Raw genomic sequence first — 23,218 nt, 5'->3', positions numbered from 1 at the left:
GGACGTGGATCTGTTGGGAGGAGCCGTGGATCTGTTGGGAGGAGCCGTGGATCTGTTGGGAGGGGACGTGGATCTGTTGGGAGGGGACGTGGATCTGTTGGGACCGGGTCTGAGTCAGAGCGCTGACGCTGGTGACGGTAGTAGCTTTGTCCAGAGACGAGGCTGCTTTGCGGAGCGGCTGCTGGGTCTCGGGGCCGATCTTCAGAGACATCTGCCGGACCAACGGGCCGCGCCGCCTCTCGATGAGCGGCACCGGGGGGACCGGGGAGCTCCGTCCCGCCGGGGACAGAGACCTGCTGGGAGACACGTTCCCACAGTCGAAGGACTTGCTGCGGTAGTCGCAGCAGATCTCCACCGACGGCTGCGTGCAGGTGATCTGCTCGGAGGCGGCTCGCCTCATCACACCGGGAACGCCGGGAACGCCCAGCGTGTTGAAGGCTGCAGCTGCAGCCGGAGGCTCCGGAGCTTTGCCGACGCTGTCCGCTCTGGACGGACTGTCGGCTCTGCACGGCTCGTCTCTGTCGAAGGAGGCGGAGACGCTGGAGCAGCGGGAGAGGCTGCTGTCTCTGCTGAGGCTGCGGGACAGACTGGACTCGAAGCTGGACTCGGCGGAGGATTGGTCCATCTGAGCCAGACGGATCCTCTTCTTCTTGGGGGGAAGTTTCTCTGCCGGGAGCTTGGACAGACTCTCGCTCCTCTGCGGCCAGTTGAACTGGTCTGCAGGTTTCTCCGCCGCCTCGGCCGCCGGAGCGTCGCCGTCTCTGTCCGAATCCTCCGTCACCAGGATCTCAGGGACCTGGATGTTGTTCTGACGAACCAGACGACTCTGGTGGACGGGGGTGGAGTTCTGGCTGGCCGCCGCCGCCGCGCCGTCGCCGCTCTGCTCCTTCCTGAGCTCGCTCTGAGGTTTGGACAGGTTGTCGTGGTAACTGTCCGGCGAGACGCTTCGCGTCGCTTCCGCTTTGGGCTTGTTGAGCGGATCCTTGTCCGAGGCGTCGACGGGAGAAGCTCTGTCGACGGACTCGGTCTCGAAGGAGTTGGGTCTGCTGAGGGAGTTGGTGTGTCTGATGACCGACGTGCCGCTGCCCTGCCGCTGCAGCTCGCCTTTAGGGGCGGAGCTTATCTGAGTCTCTCGGATCGGGGACAGACGGGACTCGGGGGCGTTGATCCCTCGGGCTACGAGCTGGATCTGAGGTAGCTTCGACTGGTTGTTCTTGGGCTGGATGTCCACGATGACGGCGGGCTGAGGGAAGGTGCGAGTCGCCGCCGGCAGCTCGAAGCTCACGGAGCACGGAGCGACGGTGTCGGTCGGAGACTGGTCGTCTTCGTCTCCGACGCTCTTCATCTTCCTCCTCTTCCTGATGGACGTCTGGTGGTCGAGGGCTCCGGAGCCGCCGGTCGACCGGCTGCCGACCGCGTGGAAAACCTCCTGCTCGGCGTCTCTGGCGGGCGGCGGCTTGCTCTTGGGGCCGTGCAGCTCGGAGCAGTAGAACTTCTTGTGCGTCTCGAAGTTCTCCAGCTTCCTGTAGCGGTTCCTGCAGGTCTCGCACTCGTACATCGTCCCTTTGTTCTGCAGCGGCTTCCTGCTCTTCTCCTGGCCGTGTTCAAACGACCGGCTCCTCTGCACCGCGTCTCCAGCGCCACCGCCGCCGCCGTGGTAACCGTCGTCCATGGAGCGCACGCTGGGAAGGCCGTGGCCGTCGGCCGTGGAGAAGTCCTCCACCGCCGCCTGTCTCACCAGCGTGCGCGAGTGCAGCGCCGGGTTGGGCGTCGACGGCGCCGATGAAAACACGTCGTCGTTCAGGGTGCAGCCGATTTTGTCGTCGAAGGACTGACATATCCTGAGCGGGTGGGGGAGGGGGGGGACGTTGACGGGGGGCGCGGCGTGTCCCGGCGTCGTCGGCATGGAGTTGCTCCGGGTGATGGGCAGACAGTCCATGGGCGGGAACTGGGACGGGACGGACAGCAGGAAGACCGGCTTGGACTTGTCGGTGGGCGTGAACGGGGACTTGGGGATGTCGGAGCTGGAGCTCGACCGCCGGCCCATCGGCTTCAGGTCGAACTGGAACGAGTCTTTGAAGATGTAGGACTTGGGCGAGTCGATGCTGCCGCGGCGCGACAGAGACGTGCGGCGCGGCTTCACGCTGTCCAGCTGCTTGTTGTCCACCACCGCCTCGTTGTCCGAGATCAGCTTGGAGATCCGCTCCTCCAGGGACAGCGCCTTGGCCTCCAGCGGCGGACGCATCTGACCCGACTTCTGCTCGGCGGCGACGTGCATCACCGCGGCAACCACAGGAGGGGCGATCTTGGCGACGTCGAGGTCGACGGGAGGCGTTATCTTGACGAAGGGGCTGGGCGGACTCATGGCCTGGTCGGCGCTCTCGGAGCGGGAGAAGTATCCGGAGTCGGTGCTGCCGAGGCTGCGCGGGCTGAGCAGACACTTCACCTTCAGGATCAACAGCAAAAAGAAACACAGTGTTTCTCAGATCAGAGAGTTTTCACCAGAGATGTCAACAAATACGCAACCAGACAATCAAGATATGATCATTTACTGGCACCTAAACCAAGAACAAACTTTTTAAAGGTTGGGTCTGGAGTTTTGTGCCCAAAAATAAACATTAGACATTAGACAGTACAAATGAAATCTGTCTTAATCATCACTATGGGCTTCGTGTCCCCCCCCCCCGCCTGTGTTTTGGTCTTTTGCTCTGTTTTGTTCAGGTTTTGTTTTGCACGTGGACGTTTCTGGGTGGAGCGAGAGAGTCGCCAGAGAGCATAGATATCTATGGTGAGAGAGTCTGTGTTTTCTCTCCAGCTGCGTGCAGCAGAGTAGTAGCTCAGGGCTGCTAGCTGCATTAGCTGTCTCTGATGCTAACGAGTGCTAGCACGTCTCTCTCTCCCTCTGCAGCAGCAGTTGTCATGACAACAAAGTAAAAGAAATACATTCTGAGTGAAGCGCTGGAGCCGCGGACCGATTCCCCACCGTCACCGACAACTAAAGCCTCCACTGGTAACAAGTATGAGGGCCGTTGTAGTGAGCTAGCTCAATGCTAACTTCGGCTAGCGGTAGCGGTTAGCATCCGCCGCTAACACCGCCTTCCCAGCTCAACACAACAGCATAACAACATAACACTGGAGGCTCCCGGTGTTGGTGACGGTCGGCTATCGGCCCGCGGCTCCAGAGCTTCACTCAGACTGTGTTTCCTTTCCTTTGTTGTCATGGCAACTGCTGCTGTCTGGGGCAGGAGGCTACACAGCTTAGCCCCAGAGGAGGGGCTCAGTTTCAATGTTTAGTTTACAAACTGCTACGAACAAAACTCCAGACTCTACCTTTAAAACATTCTGTAAAATACAGAACCATTACAGGATGGAACACATAACCTAATAACATTTTTAAAAAGGTAGTAAAAGACTGTTTGAATAAATTGGAAATTCAATGAGTAAGAAATATATAACATATAATAATTTATTATAGGAATTTGATGTATAATGTATTCTTTGTACCTAATAGTATATTTTAGATTGTTTGTGTATATGATGGCGAGTGATGAATGTGAGTAGCTACTATGTTCTTTTTAAAATTGCATTGGGGAAGAAGATCAAATGTCATGACATCGGCTAATGGGGATACTTTAATAAATAAATAAATACAGAAACCAACCTGCTGCTGCTGCGAGGCGTCGGTGGCGTGCTGCCGCTGCAGCGTGGCGTGGCCCAGCGGCGAGCGGCACGCGTCCTCGTCCTCGCTCGCTGCGTCCAGCGAGGCGTTGGCCCCGTCCACCTCCTTCAGAGACGACAGCACCGTGACGCTGGACCGCAGCCCGGCGGCGGCGGCGGACTGCAGGTCTCTCTGGCGCTGAGCGGCCGCCGGCTCCGGCGCCGCGGCGCCCGTGACCCGCGGGCTGTCGGCGCGCAGCGGCGACACGTTCACCGGGTACACCACCACCTTGGGAAGAGCCGCCGAGACTTTGGGCTCGTGAGTCCGGTGGCCGGACGCTGACGACTCGCCTGCGTCCGTGCCGGCGGGCGCGGTCGTCGCGGCGGTCGTTGTAGCGGCGGTAGCGGTCTCGGCCACGCTGCTCTGGGACGAGTCCGGGTCGAGGTCGGCGGCGCTGCCTTCCTCGTCGTCGTCGTCGCTCTCCTCCGCCTCAGACTGCCCCGGCGCTCTGTCCGACTCCTGGGACAGCGAGCCGCCGCCGCCGGACTCGGAGCGCGCCACGAGGCCGAGCTTGATGGCGTGCGCGTGCGACTTCTTGTGTTTGTACAAGTTGCTCTTGGTCTTGAAGGAGAAGCCGCAGGTGACGCAGGGATACGGCCGCTCGCCGGTGTGGGAGCGGATGTGTTTCAGCAGAACGCTCGGCTTCGCGCAGGCGCGGCTGCAGTACTCGCACACGTACTTCCCCGGCTTCTTCAGCTTCTGGTCCTTGGAGACCGAGAGCTGCTCGCCGCCGAAGTTCACCACCGTGGTCATCTGGACCGCGGTGGCGCCCGGCGTCACCGGGGTCATCTGCACGCCGCTGGGGACGCTCGCCGACAGCGACTGGCACGTGTGCACGACGGGCGGCTGGCTCTGCGGCAGAGCGCCGGCGCCGGAGGGGGCGGGGGCGGGGGCGTGGCCGCCGCCGAAGCTCATGTGGAGACTCGGCGCGTCGGGCAGGAAGTGGGGCGCGGCTAGCGGCGCGGTGGCTAGCGGCGCGGTGGCTAGCGGCGTGGCTAGCGGCGCGGACTGCAGCGGGGGAGGGGCGGCTGCGATGCCGATGACGTTTCCTTGTTTGTCGATGTAGTACGTCTGCATGTGGGGGGGCTGGTGGCGCTGGGGGGCGGTTGTCATGGCGACCGACTCGGCGCCGGCCGGGGGGGCGGGGCCAGAGCGGTTCCTCTCGGCCAGAGAGCTGAAGTCCGGCTCCATGGCCTTCAGCAGGACGTCCAGCGAGGCGCCGCCGCTGTGGAACGGCTGCCGCTCGGCACCGGGGGGGGGCGGGGCCAGAGGGGGCGGGGCTTCCTGTGTCTGTGGCCTCAGACACGGTGGCGGCGGCGGCGGTCGGCGTGGCGTCCTCAGCGTCAGCGGCCTCAGGCTCCGCCTCCTTCAGCCCGTCAGCATCAGGCGAGGTGGAGCCCCGGTCGGGGGCGGCGGCCGCCGGGCCATGGTGGGGGGGGGGAGGGGGAGGGGCCGGCGCTGTGGGCGGAGCCGCAGCTTCAGTCGCGTTGAGCTGCAGCGGCTTCTTCACCGGAGACTTGGGAATCTTCTTCAGCTGATTCTCAGCTACGACCTTCTTCCTCTTCAGACCCTTCACACTGCTCTCAGCTACACACACACACACACACACACACACACACAGAGACACACACACACACACACACACACACAGAGACACACACAGAGACACACACACACACACAGAGACACACACACACACACACACATTATTAATTACGGCGTTGTAAAATACCAGCGTTACTAACAGTGCTACTTGGTATAATCACACTGAGCTGATAGTACAACAGCACGACCTCCAGTGTGATGTTGCTTTTATACAACAGTGAACAGTAATAAGATACAAGAGATTATGATTTGTTTGTTTAATTAATCATTTCTGCTCCGGCAACACAAATAGTTCCTGTTGCCAGGCAACACATAAACATTTCCTACTAGCTAGCTACTAGCTACAAGCTTGGTTCTGGTTCTGGTTCTGGTTCTGAGCCCGTGTCTGATCAGCACCGGAGCAACAGGACCAGCGTAAAGATACAGAGATGTTATCGATACCGTATTACATTTATTTATCTGCTATGTAATCAATATAAACACAGTTGAAGCTAAGTAGCTGAGCTACGTGGCTAACAACAGCTAACGCTCATATCAAAACACATTGCTGTCCCGAGTCCATGACCAGCAGATAGACACCATCCTTTCGACTGTGCGTGCAGTAACAAGGGAGATACGGGCAGAGCTGGCACACCGCTAATTAGCTTAGCTCAAACGCTGGAAGTGTATCGGTAGTGTTAATGAATAATAATGGTTTACATTTATATAGTGCTTTTCACGATACCCAAAGCGCTTTACAGAAACCATTATTCATTCATACCACATTCACACCGGTGGTGGTAAACTACGTCTGTAGCCACAGCTGCCCTGGGGCAGACTGACGGAAGCGTGGCTGCCATTTCGCGCCAAACGGCCCCTCCGCCATGATCATTCATACACATTCACACGAGGCAAGTTGGGTGAGGTGTCTTGCCCAAGGACACTACGACAGCGACTGGGAGAGAGTGGGATTCGAACCGCCGACCCTCTGATCATTGGACGACCCGCTCTACCGCCTGAGCCACTGCCTGCTTCCATCTAAAGTCGCTAATTAGCTTGGCTCAAACGCTGGAAGTGTATAGGTAGTGTTAGCCTGCTTCCACCTAAAGTCGCTAATTAGCTTAGCTCAAACGCTGGAAGTGTATAGGTAGTGTTAGCCTGCCTCCACCTAAAGTCGCTAATTAGCTTAGCTCAAACACTGGAAGTGTATGGGTAGTGTTAGCCTGCCTCCACCTAAAGTCGCTAATTAGCTAAGCTCAAACACTGGAAGTGTATGGGTAGTGTTAGCCTGCCTCCACCTAAAGTCATCAGAGAAACTCTTCAGCAACTCTAAAGGGAAACCGGCGGGCCGATCTTCGTCTCAGAGCTGACAAAACTCTCCGGTAAGGCATCTTGAGCGGTCAAATGCCGCTAACGGGACGAGATCGGTCAAAACGGAGGGTTCAAGCAAAGACGCTTTATTTTGGTTCAAGCTAGCTACATTGAGGGTAGGTTAGCTTCCTATTTCAAAGTAAAAGCACAAATTCTATCATCATGGTTTTCTGTATGTAAAGGGTGTTTTATTTTGTGAAAGTAACCGGAAGTGCGTTGGTCACAACGGCTAGCTTGAGTAGCGCCAAATTCGTCCAAACAAAATTGTAAACAGCTGGTATTTAGACAAATTAACGACACACTGCTGATCTAAACGGCTACTTTCTCATCTAAACATGTTTGAAATGTTGATAAAGTGATATATTTACAGAGTTTAGAGCTAAAATGAAACCAGCTTCTGACTGCTGATTTCAGCTCGGGTAGGAGGCAGGCTAACACTACCTATACGCTTCCAGTGTTTGAGCTAAGCTAATTAGTGACTTTAGGTGGAGGCAGGCTAACACTACCCATACACTTCCAGTGTTTGAGCTAAGCTAATTAGCGACTTTAGGTGGAGGCAGGCTAACACTACCCATACACTTCCAGTGTTTGAGCTAAGCTAATTAGTGACTTTAGGTGGAGGCAGGCTAACACTTCCCATACACTTCCAGTGTTTGAGCTAAGCTAATTACGGCGATACGGCTCTATCTCCATGGTTACTGCACGCACAGTAGAAAGGATGGTGTCTATCTGCTGGTCATGGACTCGGGAGTGAGGCAAGACATGAAAAAAAAAAAATGTTGGCGTATCCCTTTAAAACAACAACAACAACAACAACAACATGTTGACAACACACACAGGTGTGTCTCACCTTTCTGTGATGATGTCACCGGCTCTTTGAGCTCCTTCTGAGCCTCCTCGATTTTATCTGAAACACACACACACACACACACACACACACACACACACACACACACACACACACACACACGGGGTTAACATGTATGAATCAAAACGACTGATTTGACCTTTGACCTCAAACACCTAAAGACTTCATCCTCAGTGACATCATCATCATCATCATCACATCTGGACCAACTGTGATGATGTCATGTCACTGAGCCGCCGTGTCCATGACAACAAGGAGGACCTGAAGACAACATGGCCGCCGCTCGCTCGCTCTGACTGTGGAGGAACACAAACACTCTGCAGAGAATGAGCTCACATGCACACACACACACACACACACACACACACACACACACACACACACACACACACACACACACACAGAGAGAGACACACACACACACACACACACACACACACACACACAAACAGAGACACACACACACGCACACACAGACACACACACACACACACACACACACACACACACTCACACACACACACAGAGAGAGACACACACACACACACACACACACACACACACACACAAACAGAGACACACACACACACACACACACACACACACACACACACAGACACACACACACACACACAAGGAGCTGCTCCTCCTCCTTCTCCTTCTTTCTGCTCCTAAATTAGAGCCTGATGCTTCAGTAGGAAAACACTGGGGGGGGGGGGGGGGGCTGTAGATTATGTCATTGTGTGTGTCTGTGTGTGTGTGTGTGTTTGTGTGTGTGTGTCTGTGTGTGTGTGTGTGTCACTACAGTCACACCCTCTTTCCCTCCATCCAGGCACACGCCACACGTTACATAACACCCCCCCCCCCCCTCCCCCTCCCCGCGCCGCTGTGCAGCAAAACAAAGGCGCCCTGCCAGAGACACGGCTCAGTGTGTGTGTGTGTGTGTGTGTGTGTGTGTGTGTGTGTGTGTGTGTGTGTCTGTCAGGGAGGTTGTTTCCTGGTGTTTCTCCAAAGATGGAGGATCCTCAGTCCCTGTTGCCGTGGCGACTTCCCGGCTGTGATGAGGTGATAACAGCTGATTCCAGCGGAGAGAGGATAGAATAGAAGAGAAACACACACACAGACACACACACACACACACACACACAGACACACACACACACACAGACACACACACACACACACACACACACACACACACACACACACACACACACACACACACACACACACACACACACACACACACACACACACACACACACACACACACACACACACTGCAGCACCGTGTTTCTTCTGTAACGAGTTGCATTTAGTTTTCAGACTCGTTGTTTTTCCTTTGTTCATTCTGTTTCCATGTGTCGGATTCATTTCTTTCCTTTTTCTTTTTCATATTTATATTTAGTTTCCATTTATCTTTATGTTTATTTCTTTTCCTTTAGGTTTAGTTTGGTGTATTGTTTGTATTTGTTGTAGCTTTACTAACACATGACCCAGTTGGTTTGCTCGATTCAGGATCATTGTGTTAAATACTCACACATGTAGCCGATGCAACTATTTGCATATTTATTTGTCTATCGGTTTATATTTTATCCAGATAAATAAATAGATACTAGTTGCATCGGCTGCATGTGTGAGTATTTAACACAATGATCCTGAATCGAGCAAACCAACTGGGTCATGTGTTAGTAAAGCTACAACAAATACATAGACGCTTGTTTATCCTGTTACATGAAGCGTCTGTTGTCTGTCTGACGTCTGCCTGATTTCACGTGAATGCAACATCAAGAATGCGTTCAGATATGCAACCGCACCGCTAGATGGGGGGGATTCCTACATATTATACCTTTAAAGGGACATTGTGTAGGAATTCCTCCATCTAGCGTTGTGGTTGTAGATCTCAAGCAACTCAGTCGTATTTTTCATGCTGCATTCAGGTGAAATTGGGCAGACGGCAGACGGACGACAGCCGCTGCATGTAACGGCATAAATACACGTGACAACATGTTGTCATGGCGATGTGGTATTGTTTTACCGTCTTTCTCTGGACTTCTGTGACTAAAATGACATCTGGTTTGTTAGCGACGGCCGTCTGCCCGACTGCAGGTGAATGCAGCATCAGTGTAACGCTCCAAGTTACACAATGTCCCTTTAACGATTAATTAATTGTTTAATACCATGATAAATTATGAAAAGAAGTAATCGTGACATCCCTACAAATACCTATAACTATAACGTGTTTATAACTTTATAACTTAGTCACTACGTGCTTTATTTTCTACACACAGTTACACACATTGCACATTTTCTACTTTGCACTAAAATCAACGCTGCCAATTTGTTGTTGTATATACTTGTACATCACATTTTGTTTTATTTGCTATTGCTATTTTATTATGTATAGTTTGTTCTTTATATTTTACTATTTTATTATGTATAGTCTGCTGCACTGTAATTCCAGCTTGGGATCAATAAAGTCTATCTATCTATCTATCTATCTATCTATCTATCTATCTATCTATCTATCTATCTATCTATCTATCTATCTATCTACCTATCTATCTATCTATCTATCTATCTATCTATCTATCTATCTATCTATAATCAATAATCATTAACATGTGATGTAGCAACAGGCTGATCGTCACTGAGCAGCTCAAACCAGGAACAAAGAAAAGCAACAACACAGAGTCTCCACCCTGTCAGCTGTGGCGGGGGGAGGTGGGGGGGGTGTTCCTCAGAATGTGACGAGGAGGGAGTTCCTGTAAGAGGGAGGAGGGAGGGAGGAGGGGGGGGGGTGAGAGGGGGAGGCCTGTCTAAACACATCAGTGATGTCACACAAACCGGTTCTGGCAGCTCGGAGGGAGTTTCACTTCCTGTTCATCTGTGTTACAACAACACTTAAAACAAGTGTGTGTGTGTGTGTGTGTGTGTGTGTGTGTGTGTGTGTGTGTGTGCGCGCGTGTGCGTGTGTGTGTGTGAGGACACACTGTTCATCCCTGTGGGAACATCTGAGTTAATGAGCTGAGGCTGAATGAACTAATCCAGCTACTGACTGTAATCACACACACACACACACACACACCCCCCTCGCTGAGCAACACACACACACACACACACACACACACACACACAGACGAGTCACTGTGTGTGTGTGTGCAGGGTTCAAACTTAACTTTTTTGCTCACTGGCCAACTGGCTAGTGAGCTTGAAAAATCTACTGGCCAAAAGTTATGTAGGCCTATAGCTGTTTTGTATATTTTTCATTGTGTTGAACTGTTATAATACACTCATAAGCATTTTTAACACATATCACAGCTATTAGCATATTTTTGTGTGGAATAAAGGAGTCAAGTTTGCCTTTTTTCCCTAAAAGGTTTATTTTAGGGCTGCACATGGTTAACCGTTTAATCATTAACCTATAACAAGAACTTGACCGAATAATAGCCTACTATCAGTTATTTATATATATTTATTTATTAGCTCCTTATGTCGTCAACTCATGGGGGCGTGTCGACATGTGCAGACTTCCACTGCCTTCAGTCATATTATTTAGTAGCTAAAAGTTTCACAGGAGGACTGACACTGTGCACCATGAAGGAAGATCAGACAATAAATGTAGCTACACGGACATAGATGTGCATCACCTGTAACAACGGCGCTGCAATAAAAAAAAGAAAAGAAAAAAAAGAGGTGGCAGCTCTCCTGCAGCTCCACAGAGGAGCTGTCAGAGGAGCTCTGCTGCGGCTCAGAACCCAAGCGTCACCGCCGGGTCGGGAGGAACAGTAACAACAACGAAGTAGTTGGATGTTTTTCACTGGCCAGAGTGGCCGGTCAGCCGCTTCCTTTACTCGCCAAAGCATCAAAGTTAGTCGCCACTGGCGACTGGCGACCGCTCATTTTGAACCCTGTGTGTGTGTGTAACTTTTCAAATTAAACTTCAGTCACAACATCAGATTCAGCTTCATTCAACCCGTCACAACAACACAACACACACACAACACACAACCGCCACAGTTCAGCCGATCAATCATCACCAATAATCGATCAACAGTCGATCGGTCCAGCAGGGAGTTAGCATGTTAGCATGTTAGCAGACGTGGCGTTGGGGGCGGAGCCTCAGCAGCCTGATCAATACTTATTGGTCCTGTTCCATTAATCGGTCTTCAATTGTAATCAGATTACTTAGTGGACGATGTTAATTAAGCAACATCACACAGAGGGAGTGTTGTTGTAGCTACTGTTTATCAGCACGGTGTGAGTCGGTCGTAGATAATCACACTGAGCTGATATGCTAGGCTACAGTACAACACTCCCTCTGTGTGATGTTGCTACAAGAACATTTTATTAGTGAACAGTAATAAGATACAAGAGATTATGATTTGTTTGTTTATTTAATAATTTCTTTGGCTCCGCCAACACAAATAGTTCCTGTTGCCAGGCAACACATAAACATTTCCTACTAGCTAGCTACTAGCTACTAGCTACAAGCTGGTTCTGGTTCTGGTTCTGGTTCTGAGCAACAGGACCAGCGTGAAGATACAGAGACGTTATCGATACCGTATTACATTTGTTTATCTGCTATGTAATCAATAACACAGTTCAATCAAGCTGCTAACAACTACGATAACCATGACTAATTACAAAAACGTGCACACAGAAATAGTAATGTTTGTTCGGTAATTTGTTTTATAGACTTAAACATCAGATTTAGTCAAAACGGTTTTGGCAGCCCGGAGCCCCCACATTTGGTACCTACACCGGTGGCTAACGCTACCAGTTAGCCGCTAACGCTACCAGTTAGCCGCTCGCTAGAATGCTACTAAAACTGACTTCCGCTGTGGTGTGACGCAATGGATCATGGGAAAATAAAGTGGCGGATAAAAACGTTTAAGTCATAAAATCAATGTTTTAACCAAGGAAACGACGGTTCAGCCCCCTCGGCAATAAGATTATCAGACCAACGGCCACCTTGTCTTCCAGCCCCCCCCGCCCCCCCCCCCTCTCCCCCCCTCGCTCTGCCTCTCTATTAGCATCACCCCCCCCCCCCCCTCCACCACAGCAGTGAAACAGGACAAAGTGAAACAAACAACTGATGCTGCAGCTGAAGAGGAGAAAGAGGAGAAGGAGGAAGAAAGTCGAGTCTGAGTGGACGAGATGTTGCATAACAACTTGCTCCCTTAGCAACAAAGCCCCCCCCCGTTGCTAAGCATCAATTTTAACAGTGAAAAAATTTTTTTCTATTAAAGAGTTTCAACCGATTCAAGATCAATAATTTCATCATTATTATTCAGATCAACATGTTTCTAATGTTAAAGTGAAGTTATCAATAAATCTGATCAAACACCAGCGTCAGAGGAATCCATTAAAATACTGATCAAGAACCAATAATCAATAATCAATAACTCGTTAACTCCTCGTCTGCTGAGCAAGAGTCGACTAACGATCAATAACATCCAGTCTGACAATCCTGAAGCTCAAACACAAAGAGAAAGTTCAGCAGCACGAAGACACGATGTGATGTAACCAGAGAGGAGGAGGAGGAGGAGGAGGAGGAGGAGGAAGAGGAAGAGGAGAGGGATGAAGGAAAAGGAGGAGAAGGAGGAGGAGGAGGAGGAGGAAGGAAGAGGAGAGGAGGAAGAGTAGCAGAAAGAGGAGGAGGAAAGAGGAGGAGGAGGAGGAAGAGGGAGAGGAGGAAGAGGAGGAAGAGGAGGGAAGAGGAGGAAGGAGGAGGAGGAGGAGGAAGGAGGAGGAGGAGGAGGAAGAGGAGGAGGAAGAGGAGGAGGAGGAGGAGGAGGAAGGAGGAGGAGGGAGAGGAGGAGGAGGAGGAGGAGGAGGAAGAGGAGGAGGAGGAGGAGGAAGAGGAGGGAAGAGGAGGAAGGTCGGTACCTGTTTAGATGGTTTTCCCTCCCGGACTCAGACTGATGAGGAAACACCTGACGATCCCCACACACACACACACACACACACTTTCCCAGAATCCTTTGCTGTGACATTCCTCTGCCCCCCCCTCTCCTCTTCCTCCTCCTCCTCCTCCTCTTCCTCCCGTCTCCACAGGAACAGAAGAAGCAGCAGAAGAAGTGAAGAAGCGTCTGTCGTCTTCTCTCTCTGAGTCTCTTCTCCTCCTCCTCTTCCTCTTCCTCCTCTCCCTCCTCGCTGCCTCTCACTCCTCCCCCCTCCTCCCCCTCCTCCTCTCCCTCCCCCTTCCTGTTTAAATCCCTGCTCTAAATCAGGGAAAGCCCTCCCCCCTCCCCCTCCCCCCTCTGGCTCCTCCCCCTCACGCTGTCAACACCAGATTAGCCGCTAACGCTAACGGCTAACCTACTTGTGGCGCTAACCTCGCACGCCCCCGCACGGCTAAAAATACACCTCTCCTGTCCTGGAGGGGGGGGGGGGGAGAGGGAGGAGGGAGGAGAGAAAGAGAAAGAGAGGGAGAAGGAGGGAGGAGGGAGAGAGAAAGAGAGGAGAGAGAGAAAGAGAAAGAGGGAGAGAGAGGGAGAAGGAGAGAAAGAGAGAGAAAGTGAGAGGGAGGAGAGAAAGAGAAAGGGAGAAGGAGGGAGGAGGGAGGGAGAGAAAGTGAGAGGGAGGAGGGAAGAAAGAGAGGGAGGAGAGAAAGAGAAAGAGAGGGAGAAGGAGGGAGGAGGGAGAGAGAGTGAAGGAGAAGGAGGGAGGAGAGAGAGAGAAAGTGAGAGGGAGGAGAGAGAGAGAAAGAGAGGGGAGAGAAGGAGGGAGAAGAGAGAAAGAGGGAGAGAGAGGGAGAAGGAGAGAAAGTGAGAGGGAGGAGAGAAAGAGAAAGAGAGAAGGAGGGAGGAGAGAGAGAGAAAGAGAGGGAGAAGGAGGGAGGAGGGAGAGAGAGAAAGTGAGGAGAGGGCTCCTTCTACCTATGCCTATGTCTGCAGATCCCTCTCCCCTCTCGTCCTTATCTGCTTCTCGCTCTCGTTCCTCTCGAGAGCCTTCGTTGCTTCTATCTCGCTCTCCCTAGGAGTAGAAAGAGAAAGCCTCCCTCTCGAGGAAGAGCTCTCTGTCTCTTTCTCCTTCTTTCGTCTCTCCCTCTCCCTCTCTTCCTCTCCCTTCTTTAGTCTCTCTCTCTCCTCTCCAGAGGGAGGCGAGAGCGCTCCCGTCTCCTTGCTTTCTTCTCTCTCGCTCCTCTCGCGAGCTTTCTTCTCGCCCCTCTCTTTCCTCTCACTGCTTTCTTCTCCTTCGGACGGCCGCGCCCGTCTTTTTCCTCTCTTCTCTGCCTTCGCCTTCTTCTTCCTCCATCTCCCGCGCTTCCTCTCCGTCTTTCTTCTTCGAGCGCCTCTCCCTCTCCTTCTTTCGGCTCGCTCTCTCCTTCTCCTTTTTTCTTCTCTCCCTCTCCCTCTCATCCTCTCCTTCCTTTCTGCTCTCCCGCTCCCTCGCCGGCTTTCTTCTCTCTCTCTCCTTCTCCCTTCCTTTCGTCTCTGCACCGCTCCCTCTCTTCCTCTCCGTCGTCTTCTTCGCTGCCCTCCGCTGGCCCCGTTTTTTCGTCTTTCGTCTCTTGTCTCTGCTCTCTGTCGCCCCTCGGTCTCTCTCTCCCTTCGTTGCTTGCTTCGTTCGTTCGCTCCCTCTCTAGTGTCTTCTTTCCTCCCTTCCTCCCTCGCATTCTCCGGCTCTTCTCCTTCTTTCTTTTCCTCGCCCTCTCCCCACCCCTTACTCTCCTTGGCCTTTCCTTCTACTCGCCGCTCGTTTCGCCTTTTTCGGCTTTCTTCTCTCTCTCTTTGCTCCCTTCTGTCTCTCTCTCCGTCTTTCTGCTTTCGTTCTCTCACCGTATCTTACTTTCTATCTTTGGCCTCCCCTCTCCGCTCTACATTCGCCTTCTTCTCTCCCTTTCCGCCTGTCTCCCTTCTTTCCTTCTACTCGCTCTCCATTCTCCCTTTCTTGATTCGCTCCCTCTCCCGCTCTTCCGACTGCCCGCTCTTCCCCTCTCTTTCCTCATATATCATACCCAACATCCGCCCCCACTAAGTCCCCGACGACCAGATGCCAGCAGCCGCCCCTCAACCATGCCAGCCCATCGAATAACCCACGAACAGTCTCCTGCCCCCCCTGAAGCGCACCCATGACCCCTCCCGCAGCTGAACGATCCCCCAATCAGCACGTGGTCCCTCAGCTGCAGACTGCTGCTGCTCTGTTGCCCTGGCAACCGCTGCACCGACCGAGCTGCAGCATGGAGCTACACACACACACACACACACACACACACACACACACACACACACACACACACACACACACAGAAACACACACACACACACACACACAGAAACACACACACACAGAAACACACACACACAGAAACACACACACACACACACACACACACACACACACACACACACACCTTCTCTAGTTTATTTTTCACTGTTTTCCTCGCGCACACAAGTAAAAACTAGTAACAGCAGTTAGATCCGTCGCCATGGAGACGGCTGATTTACCGCCATGAGCGCTTGTGGCACCTGTGATGTCATCATCCTGTCAGCAGGTATAGCACGCCAACTGTATCACACACACACACACACACACACACACACACACACACACACACACACACACACACACACACACACACACACACACGCTGTGTTGTAGTTACTGTTGCTAGGGAGGAAACTCTGGTTGTGTGGTTTTGGATCGTGATCCGACATGTCAGGACCCGGAGCCTCGTTAACTCCTCGTCTGCTGAGCAGGAAGTCGACTAACGAGCTGTTCACCTGGAGCTCAGCTCACTGGTTAAAGGGACAGTTCAACAACATTTAGTCAAACTGGCCCATTGCCATAATCCCTATCCATCTTTTTCCGAACGTCAAAAACGTAGCCTGTTTTGCTCTACCGGTGGAATTTTATGTTTAGGTTTCCATGGTTTCCGTAGTCGCGGTAAATGCATGGATTTTTTTTTTTTTTTTCAATGAAAATCTGTAAAGCACAGGGATCATCACAGCAGCTTTTAACAGTGGATATCACACAGACTGACATCCGTGTTAAAAGCCAGCGTTAATAGATCCATGCGTTTACCGTAACTATGACTGAACGACGACGACTAACGACTGAAAACCATGGAAACGTAAACGTAAAATTCCACCAAACCGGCAAAACCAGAAGCCGGGTTTGACCATAGATGATGTTCAGAAACTTGTGGATAGACCGAATCTCCTTGTTGTTTACATTCTACTTCCTGGTAGAAAACCAGCTGTAATGTGAATGAGATCAATAGTAACGAACGAGAGTTTAGCTATATATCACATTTTTCACGCCCTATCACCATTTAGACAAATCTGAAATGATTGAAGAAACATTACTATTTCTGTGTGTGTGTTTTGTGTTGCTATGTGTTGTATTTATTCAGTTTGGGGGAATCACAGTGTCTAGAAAGCATCAGTGGCTCAGCTGACAGGGACAGCTAACGGTAGCTAAGCTAACGGTAGCTAAGCTAACGGCGGTAGCTAAGCTAACAGCAGTAGCTAAGCTAACAGTAGCTAAGCTAACGGCAGCTAAGCTAACATCAGGACGTCAGCTGTTAAAACCCTCCCGTTGTGGGACACCACATGAAACTACTCCAGTTAGCTCAGTCATGTTGGAACTCAGATATCCGCTGGAGAAAATATTTTTTCATGGAGCGTTTATTGAGTCACTGAGTTATTAAAGTTAAACAGCTAGCTAACCGTTAGCCCGGCTAATCTATGATAACCATGACTAATTACAAAAATGTGCACACGTAAATAGTAATGTTTGTCCAATCATTGGTTTTATAAACTTTACAAACATCAGATTAGTCTAAACGGTGATATAGTGACATGAAAAAGTAGATAAATATAGTGAAACTCTCGTCCGTCACTATTGTTCTCATGCTAGTTTTCTACCAGGAAGTAGTTGGAAACAACAAGGAGATTCGTCCTATAGTCATAGCAGGAGGTTCGTTACCTTTAATTGTCGATGCAAGCTGTTTTTAGAACGGCGGAGCAGAGCCGTGAGCTGCTCAGAGCTACGCTACGGAGGCTCATTATGGGATTTCTTGGTTTCCCTCATCAAACTCATCAAATACACAATTCAACAACTCCACAACGCTCTGGTGGACAAGTTGTGAGCTGCACATTCACCACACTATGAGATAATAACACAACGTTACCACACAGAGTTGTTTAACCAGAGTCAGTTAACCAGTGTGTGTGTGTGTGTGTGTGTGTGTGTGTGTGTGTGTGTGCAGCTGGTTAGAAACTCTGTCTGAGCAGACTGAACAGAAAACGAGAGGAGGAGCTGAGGAGTTCCAACTTCCTGCTTCGTTACCACAACCTGCGTCATAGGAGCTCTCTCTCACTCACACACACACACTCACACACATACACACACACACACACACACACAGTGTCACACACACACACACACACACACACACACACACACACACACACACACACACACACACACACACTTAACCATGAGTGAAGTTTCAGCAGGGCAGCGACCTGAGAGCAGCTTCTCTTTCTCTGTTTTACCTTTTACTCTATGTTTCTGTCAGAGAGTTTTTAATGTAAATGACTGTAATGACCTTAGGAACACACACACACACACACACACACACAAACACACTGTATGATGCAACACAACAACTCTGCACTATACAGACTTTAACCAGCTCAGCTTCCCTCTGTGTAACTCTCCCCACACGTAGGCTACGTTCCTCTTCCACACGACAACAGCATTCAGTCAGATTCAGTCATATTCCTCCTTAAAACACTTTCTGTTAATCGTGCAATAAAACCTTCAAGTAAAAAGCTAAAACTTCCTCAACACACAATTTTTGTGGCTACGATTCCATTCAAAAGGATTAGATTCCTAATGATTCCTGCTTCAGTCTGTCGGTGTGAAAGGATCCTCATGATCTGCTCCAGTCTGCTTTACAAGACAGAACGACTGAAGTGTCTTTAAACATCTATTGAGTTTTAAACATTTATCCATGCTGAGATGGAATTGTTGAAACTAGGGATGTCACGATTATACATTTTCTTGGTACGATTATTGTCAGAGAAATAATCACGGTGATACGATTACCACGATTATTATGCATTAATTAATTTCACAACACTATGAATGTGTAAAATCAAATATAGTCTAAATAATTCCGAAGCTAATTATTTACACAAAATATTTTAACTATCTATTAATAAAGGACCAATTACATTCCCCAGGGGAATTAATTGTCATCTTAACCAAGTATTTAAGTTTATTTTAATCCTTTTTTTTCTTTCTTTTTTTTAAATTACAAATGACACACAAACTTTTAAATTCCTACCGATTCAATGTTACATTAGGTAACTGGACCAGTATTTGTGCATTTGCCTTTACTTTGGCGCCACATTTGCCAAGATGGTTCCGATATAATCTATTTTGGAAAGTGACGGTATTTAGGAATCTTTGCGATAAATTAATTGTGTCGTTTAATACCATGATTAATTGTGAAAGCAAGTAATCGTGACATCCCTAGTTGAAACTGTTGCATAAAAGCAATATCATGTATTCCTTAAAGCTGTACAGAAAAGAAAATTGAATGTGATTCCACTGTGGGTCTTAACATCAGTGTAATAACTCATCTTTCAGACGATGGAGCCTAAAACTTTGTGCAAAATTCTATTTTCCAGTAAATCCGGGATGAAAGTGTGGTCGTTTTTTGCCGTATTGGATAATGCAGGCACACGGATTAATACGTCATGTTGCTACGATTCATCAGCCACTGATATTGGATCCATCATCCGTCAATCAAACGTCTGAGACACACACACACACACACACACACGGAGCTCCAAGCTTTGAATATCCCGCCCGCTCGATAACGACCAATCAAATTCGTTTTCATTTCTCGGGTAAACTCGTGTTGCAGCTCGTGACAACTCGGCGCGACAAACGGGACAAACGGACGTTTCTGTACACCTTTAAAGGGACAACCAGGAGTTTTGTTAAAGTGAAGTGTTTCCACACTACATTTATGAGCCTCCGCACCGTGAAATTCTTTGACCGGCGCAAGACAGACTCATGTTTTCATTCATCAAGAATTAAAGTCAGAGGTTGGAAGACGATCACATACCGTCGTAGTTCCCACCATAAACGGAGATTCATACGGCGGCGTTATTCTCATGACTCGCCACGAAACCGAAAGTAAAGAAACGCTGGTCGGCTCGCCCAGCATTTCCACCACCACTAATAATAACAAAATAACCATAGAGACAAAACCATAGATTTATCTAAAATGGACCATTAACAAGTGGTAACGGAGATTCATCCACATTAATATCAGACTTTTTTATTGTCGCGGAATTTTTCGTTCTGCCGATGGAGAAACTCCTGGTTGTCCCTTTAAATTCTAAGGAAATGGATTTTCCTTAGAATTTGTTTGATTTTTTTATTTTTTTAAATCGATTTTGGGACATTTTATATGAAAAATGAGAAATGTGTCAGACTTTGATCAGAGCATGGTCCCAGACTGAACATGTGACTTCCTGTCTGATGACAGGTCAGAGGTCACAGCTTCAGTCCAGATGTTGGCTCAGCTGTTTGGAGCCGTGGAAACGGGGGCGGGGCCTGTGAGCAGCTGGAGCGTCGGCGTGGAAACGAGCGCAGCCCAAACAGGAAGTGGCGATGTGGTAAACAAACAGAGGGAGACACAGACAGAGAGAGGAGCTGGCAGCGCCGCTTCACACCCGGTCTGTCAGCTACAACACCCGGCCGCCAGCCAATCACAGCGCAGCGCCGCCGCAGCCTCAATATGCTCCCACCGGCTGTCGCTCACACACACACACACACACACACACACACACACACACACACACACACAGACACACACACACACAGACACACACACACACACACACACACACACACACACACACACACAGGGATGGGTACCTTTCGCATTTGAATCGATACGGTATCGATACTCGGTACCTGGGAACCGATACCGGTACCAATCAGTACCTGTTTTCTGTACTTTTTGTGTGTGGTAATTTACAGTAAAAAAAAAAAATCTAAATGTCTAAAATTGTAATATTTACCTCTTAACAACATCACAACTCCTCAGCCTTTAAGAGTATTTTATGTTTTAGGGATGGGCAATGATTTTCATATAATGGAATAGTCATTCAATGAAAAAAAAAAAGTTTATGAGACTGTCGTCTTGTCTGAAAAAATGTCTGTTTTTACTGTGGGAAAATGAGAAACATGGAGAGACTCCTACAGCCTCAGAAAGCTCTGTGTGGAACTTTGTGAAATAAAAAAAACAACTGAAACTGCTGCAAACTCTGCAACATGTGGACTTGACGTTTTGACGAGAGGAGAGGGGGAGACTTCATCCTCGCTTAGATGTTTAGATGTTTAGATTAGGGCCGGGACTTTAACGTATTAATTACGATTAATTAACTACACAAAAATTAACGCGTTAAAAAAATTAACGCATTTTAATCACACTTATTAAATTTTTTTTTTTTTTCAATTTTTTTTTTTTTTCTCCCGTGTGTCTACGTGCGGTGCGCCCGCACGCGAGAGAGGCGGCAGTTTGAGAGGCTGACTGGCAGAGATGAGAGCTGGTGAAACTCTAGCATGGTTATTTAAAACACCATCTCTGATCTCTGCCTGTACATAGATACACAGACACGGGCGCACGCTAAATGAGCTATATAGCGCTAACTGCTCAGCTGCAGGGCTATATCTATGACCTGTCACTGTCACAGGTGCAGCTCATCTCATTATGACAGGACTTCACCCTCAGAGCTCTGTCTTCAGACTGTCCTGACCTGTCCCTGAACATCACACAGGGACAACATGGAGCTGCTGTGTGATTGGTTACTGAGTTTTATTAATGTTTACATCAGGCTGAGTTCAACAAATCAGTTTATGCTACTGTGATTTAAGTAGCCTAGTTAAATACTACAGTAATCATCATAGTGTATTGGAAGGAAAGACCATTTAATCTGTATGTATCAAATATCCATTCATGAATTAATGGATAATTTGCATCCCTAGTCTGTTGGTCTTGGTTAAGTACCACCTTGAATGCTTTAGCTTATGTATTCAGTCATTCAATGGTATACTAAAATCCATGTGAAAAAAAAATGCTTCTCACTGTTCTCAGGTCAAATATTTATATGCGATTAAAATGCGATTAATTAGTTTAGATGTTTAGATGTTTAGATGTTTAGATGCTCTCATTACGTGACGAGGACTTGAATGGCGCCGCTGTGATGAGAAGCGGGACTCGGGACTCGGGACCGGACCGCTTCAGTACAGATTGTCACAACAGTCCGTTCTTCACGTTAAATGACGGACGGCTGTTCTTCAGGTAGTGATTTAAAACGACGGGCTGGCGCTACCGCTTCTCTGTCTCATTTCAGAGAGAGAGAGAGAGAGAGACTCATGCAGACTGCTCTCTCTCTCTCTCTCGCTGACGCACGACGAAGGTGCGTTCAGGTACTGAAATGTGGTACCGATTGACTTTATGTGAATCGATACTCGGTAGTGATGCGCGGGCTGACCCGTAGCCCGCGGGTCCCGCGGGTCAGCCCGCGGGGCGGGGCGGTGCGGGTCAAGAAATCTTTACTTTATTTGCGGTGCGGGTCGGGGCGGGTCATTAAAAAAACTGACGATGAAGTCCAGAGTGTGTTATCAGGGCCGCGCTGATGTTGAGGGGAAAGCCGGCGGAGGTGTGAGGGAACCGGATGAGACGGCGGCTGGGTGCATCAGCAGAGCGGGGCTGGTTTCACTGAGAGCAGGGACTGGGGAGGACGAGAGGCGGCGGCCACCGCGGCTGCTACACGCTGTGACTCTCTCACTCCTCATGAGCTCCACAGTCCACACTGACAAGCTACCGGCAACACAGCGCCTCTGTCTGCCCTTTCAAAGTAAAAAAGGCCGCTGTCTGACGTTTAATAGCAGCGGGGCGGGCCAAAATACTTCATAGATGCGGGACCCGCGGGTTGGAAAAAAACCCGGCCCGCGCATCACTAATACTCGGTACTTTGGTGGGAATTCGGTCGGTACCAAAAAAGTACCGAATTTTGGTTCCCATCCCTACTGAACACACACACACACACACACACACACACACACACACCATGTTGGGTTCAGGCGCCTCAAACCTCAACACAACAAACCTTCACCTGAGAAGACGTCAAAGGTCAAAGGTCAGCGTGGCCTTAGTTCTAGAAGAACACACACACACGAACTGAAGAAAAGTAATGATTAAAGGGCCAGTTCAACATTTAGTCAGCTCTTCCTCTCACCATAACCCCTATAGGAGTCACAGCAGCAGGTTCATCACCTTTAATTATCGGTGCATGTTGTTTTGAGATGGGCGGAGCAGAGACGTGAGCTGCTCAGTGAACACAGTGGAGGTGAACTCATCAAATACACAATCCAACAACTCCACAACGCTCTGGTGGACAAGTTGTGAGCTGCACATTCACCACGCTATGAGATAATCATGTAACATTACGACACATGAAGCAAATCCTCTGAACTACTTTCTCTTCTGAAATCCCTCCGCCCAGCAGCAGCCGTGTCTGGAATGTAGTTCCGGCTGCATTTCCCTCTAAAACAACTCTGTGTGGTAACGTTGTGTTATTATCTCATAGCGTGGTGAATGTGCAGCTCACAACTTGTCCACCAGAGCGTTG

At 49.6% G+C, this 23,218-nt stretch overlaps 1 protein-coding gene across 1 annotated transcript in view; it reads right to left on the bottom strand.

The window, feature by feature from the left end:
• hivep1 (HIVEP zinc finger 1) overlaps positions 1–23,218 on the bottom strand; it is a 50,711-nt gene that overhangs the window by 26,299 nt on the left and 1,194 nt on the right. Inside the window, 4 exon segments of the mRNA XM_085790516.1 lie at positions 89–2,446; positions 3,662–5,037; positions 5,072–5,298; positions 7,511–7,580. Coding sequence (XP_085646642.1) covers positions 89–2,446; positions 3,662–5,037; positions 5,072–5,298; positions 7,511–7,580 — 4,031 coding nt within the window.

Source organism: Trachurus japonicus, chromosome 11 (genome assembly GCF_045865225.1).
Source record: "Trachurus japonicus isolate A0001 chromosome 11, Traja_1.0".
In the NCBI taxonomy this organism is placed as follows: domain Eukaryota; kingdom Metazoa; phylum Chordata; class Actinopteri; order Carangiformes; family Carangidae; genus Trachurus; species Trachurus japonicus.
The sequence above is the reverse complement of the archived record's forward strand: the minus strand, read 5'-3'. Positions and strand labels throughout refer to the sequence as shown.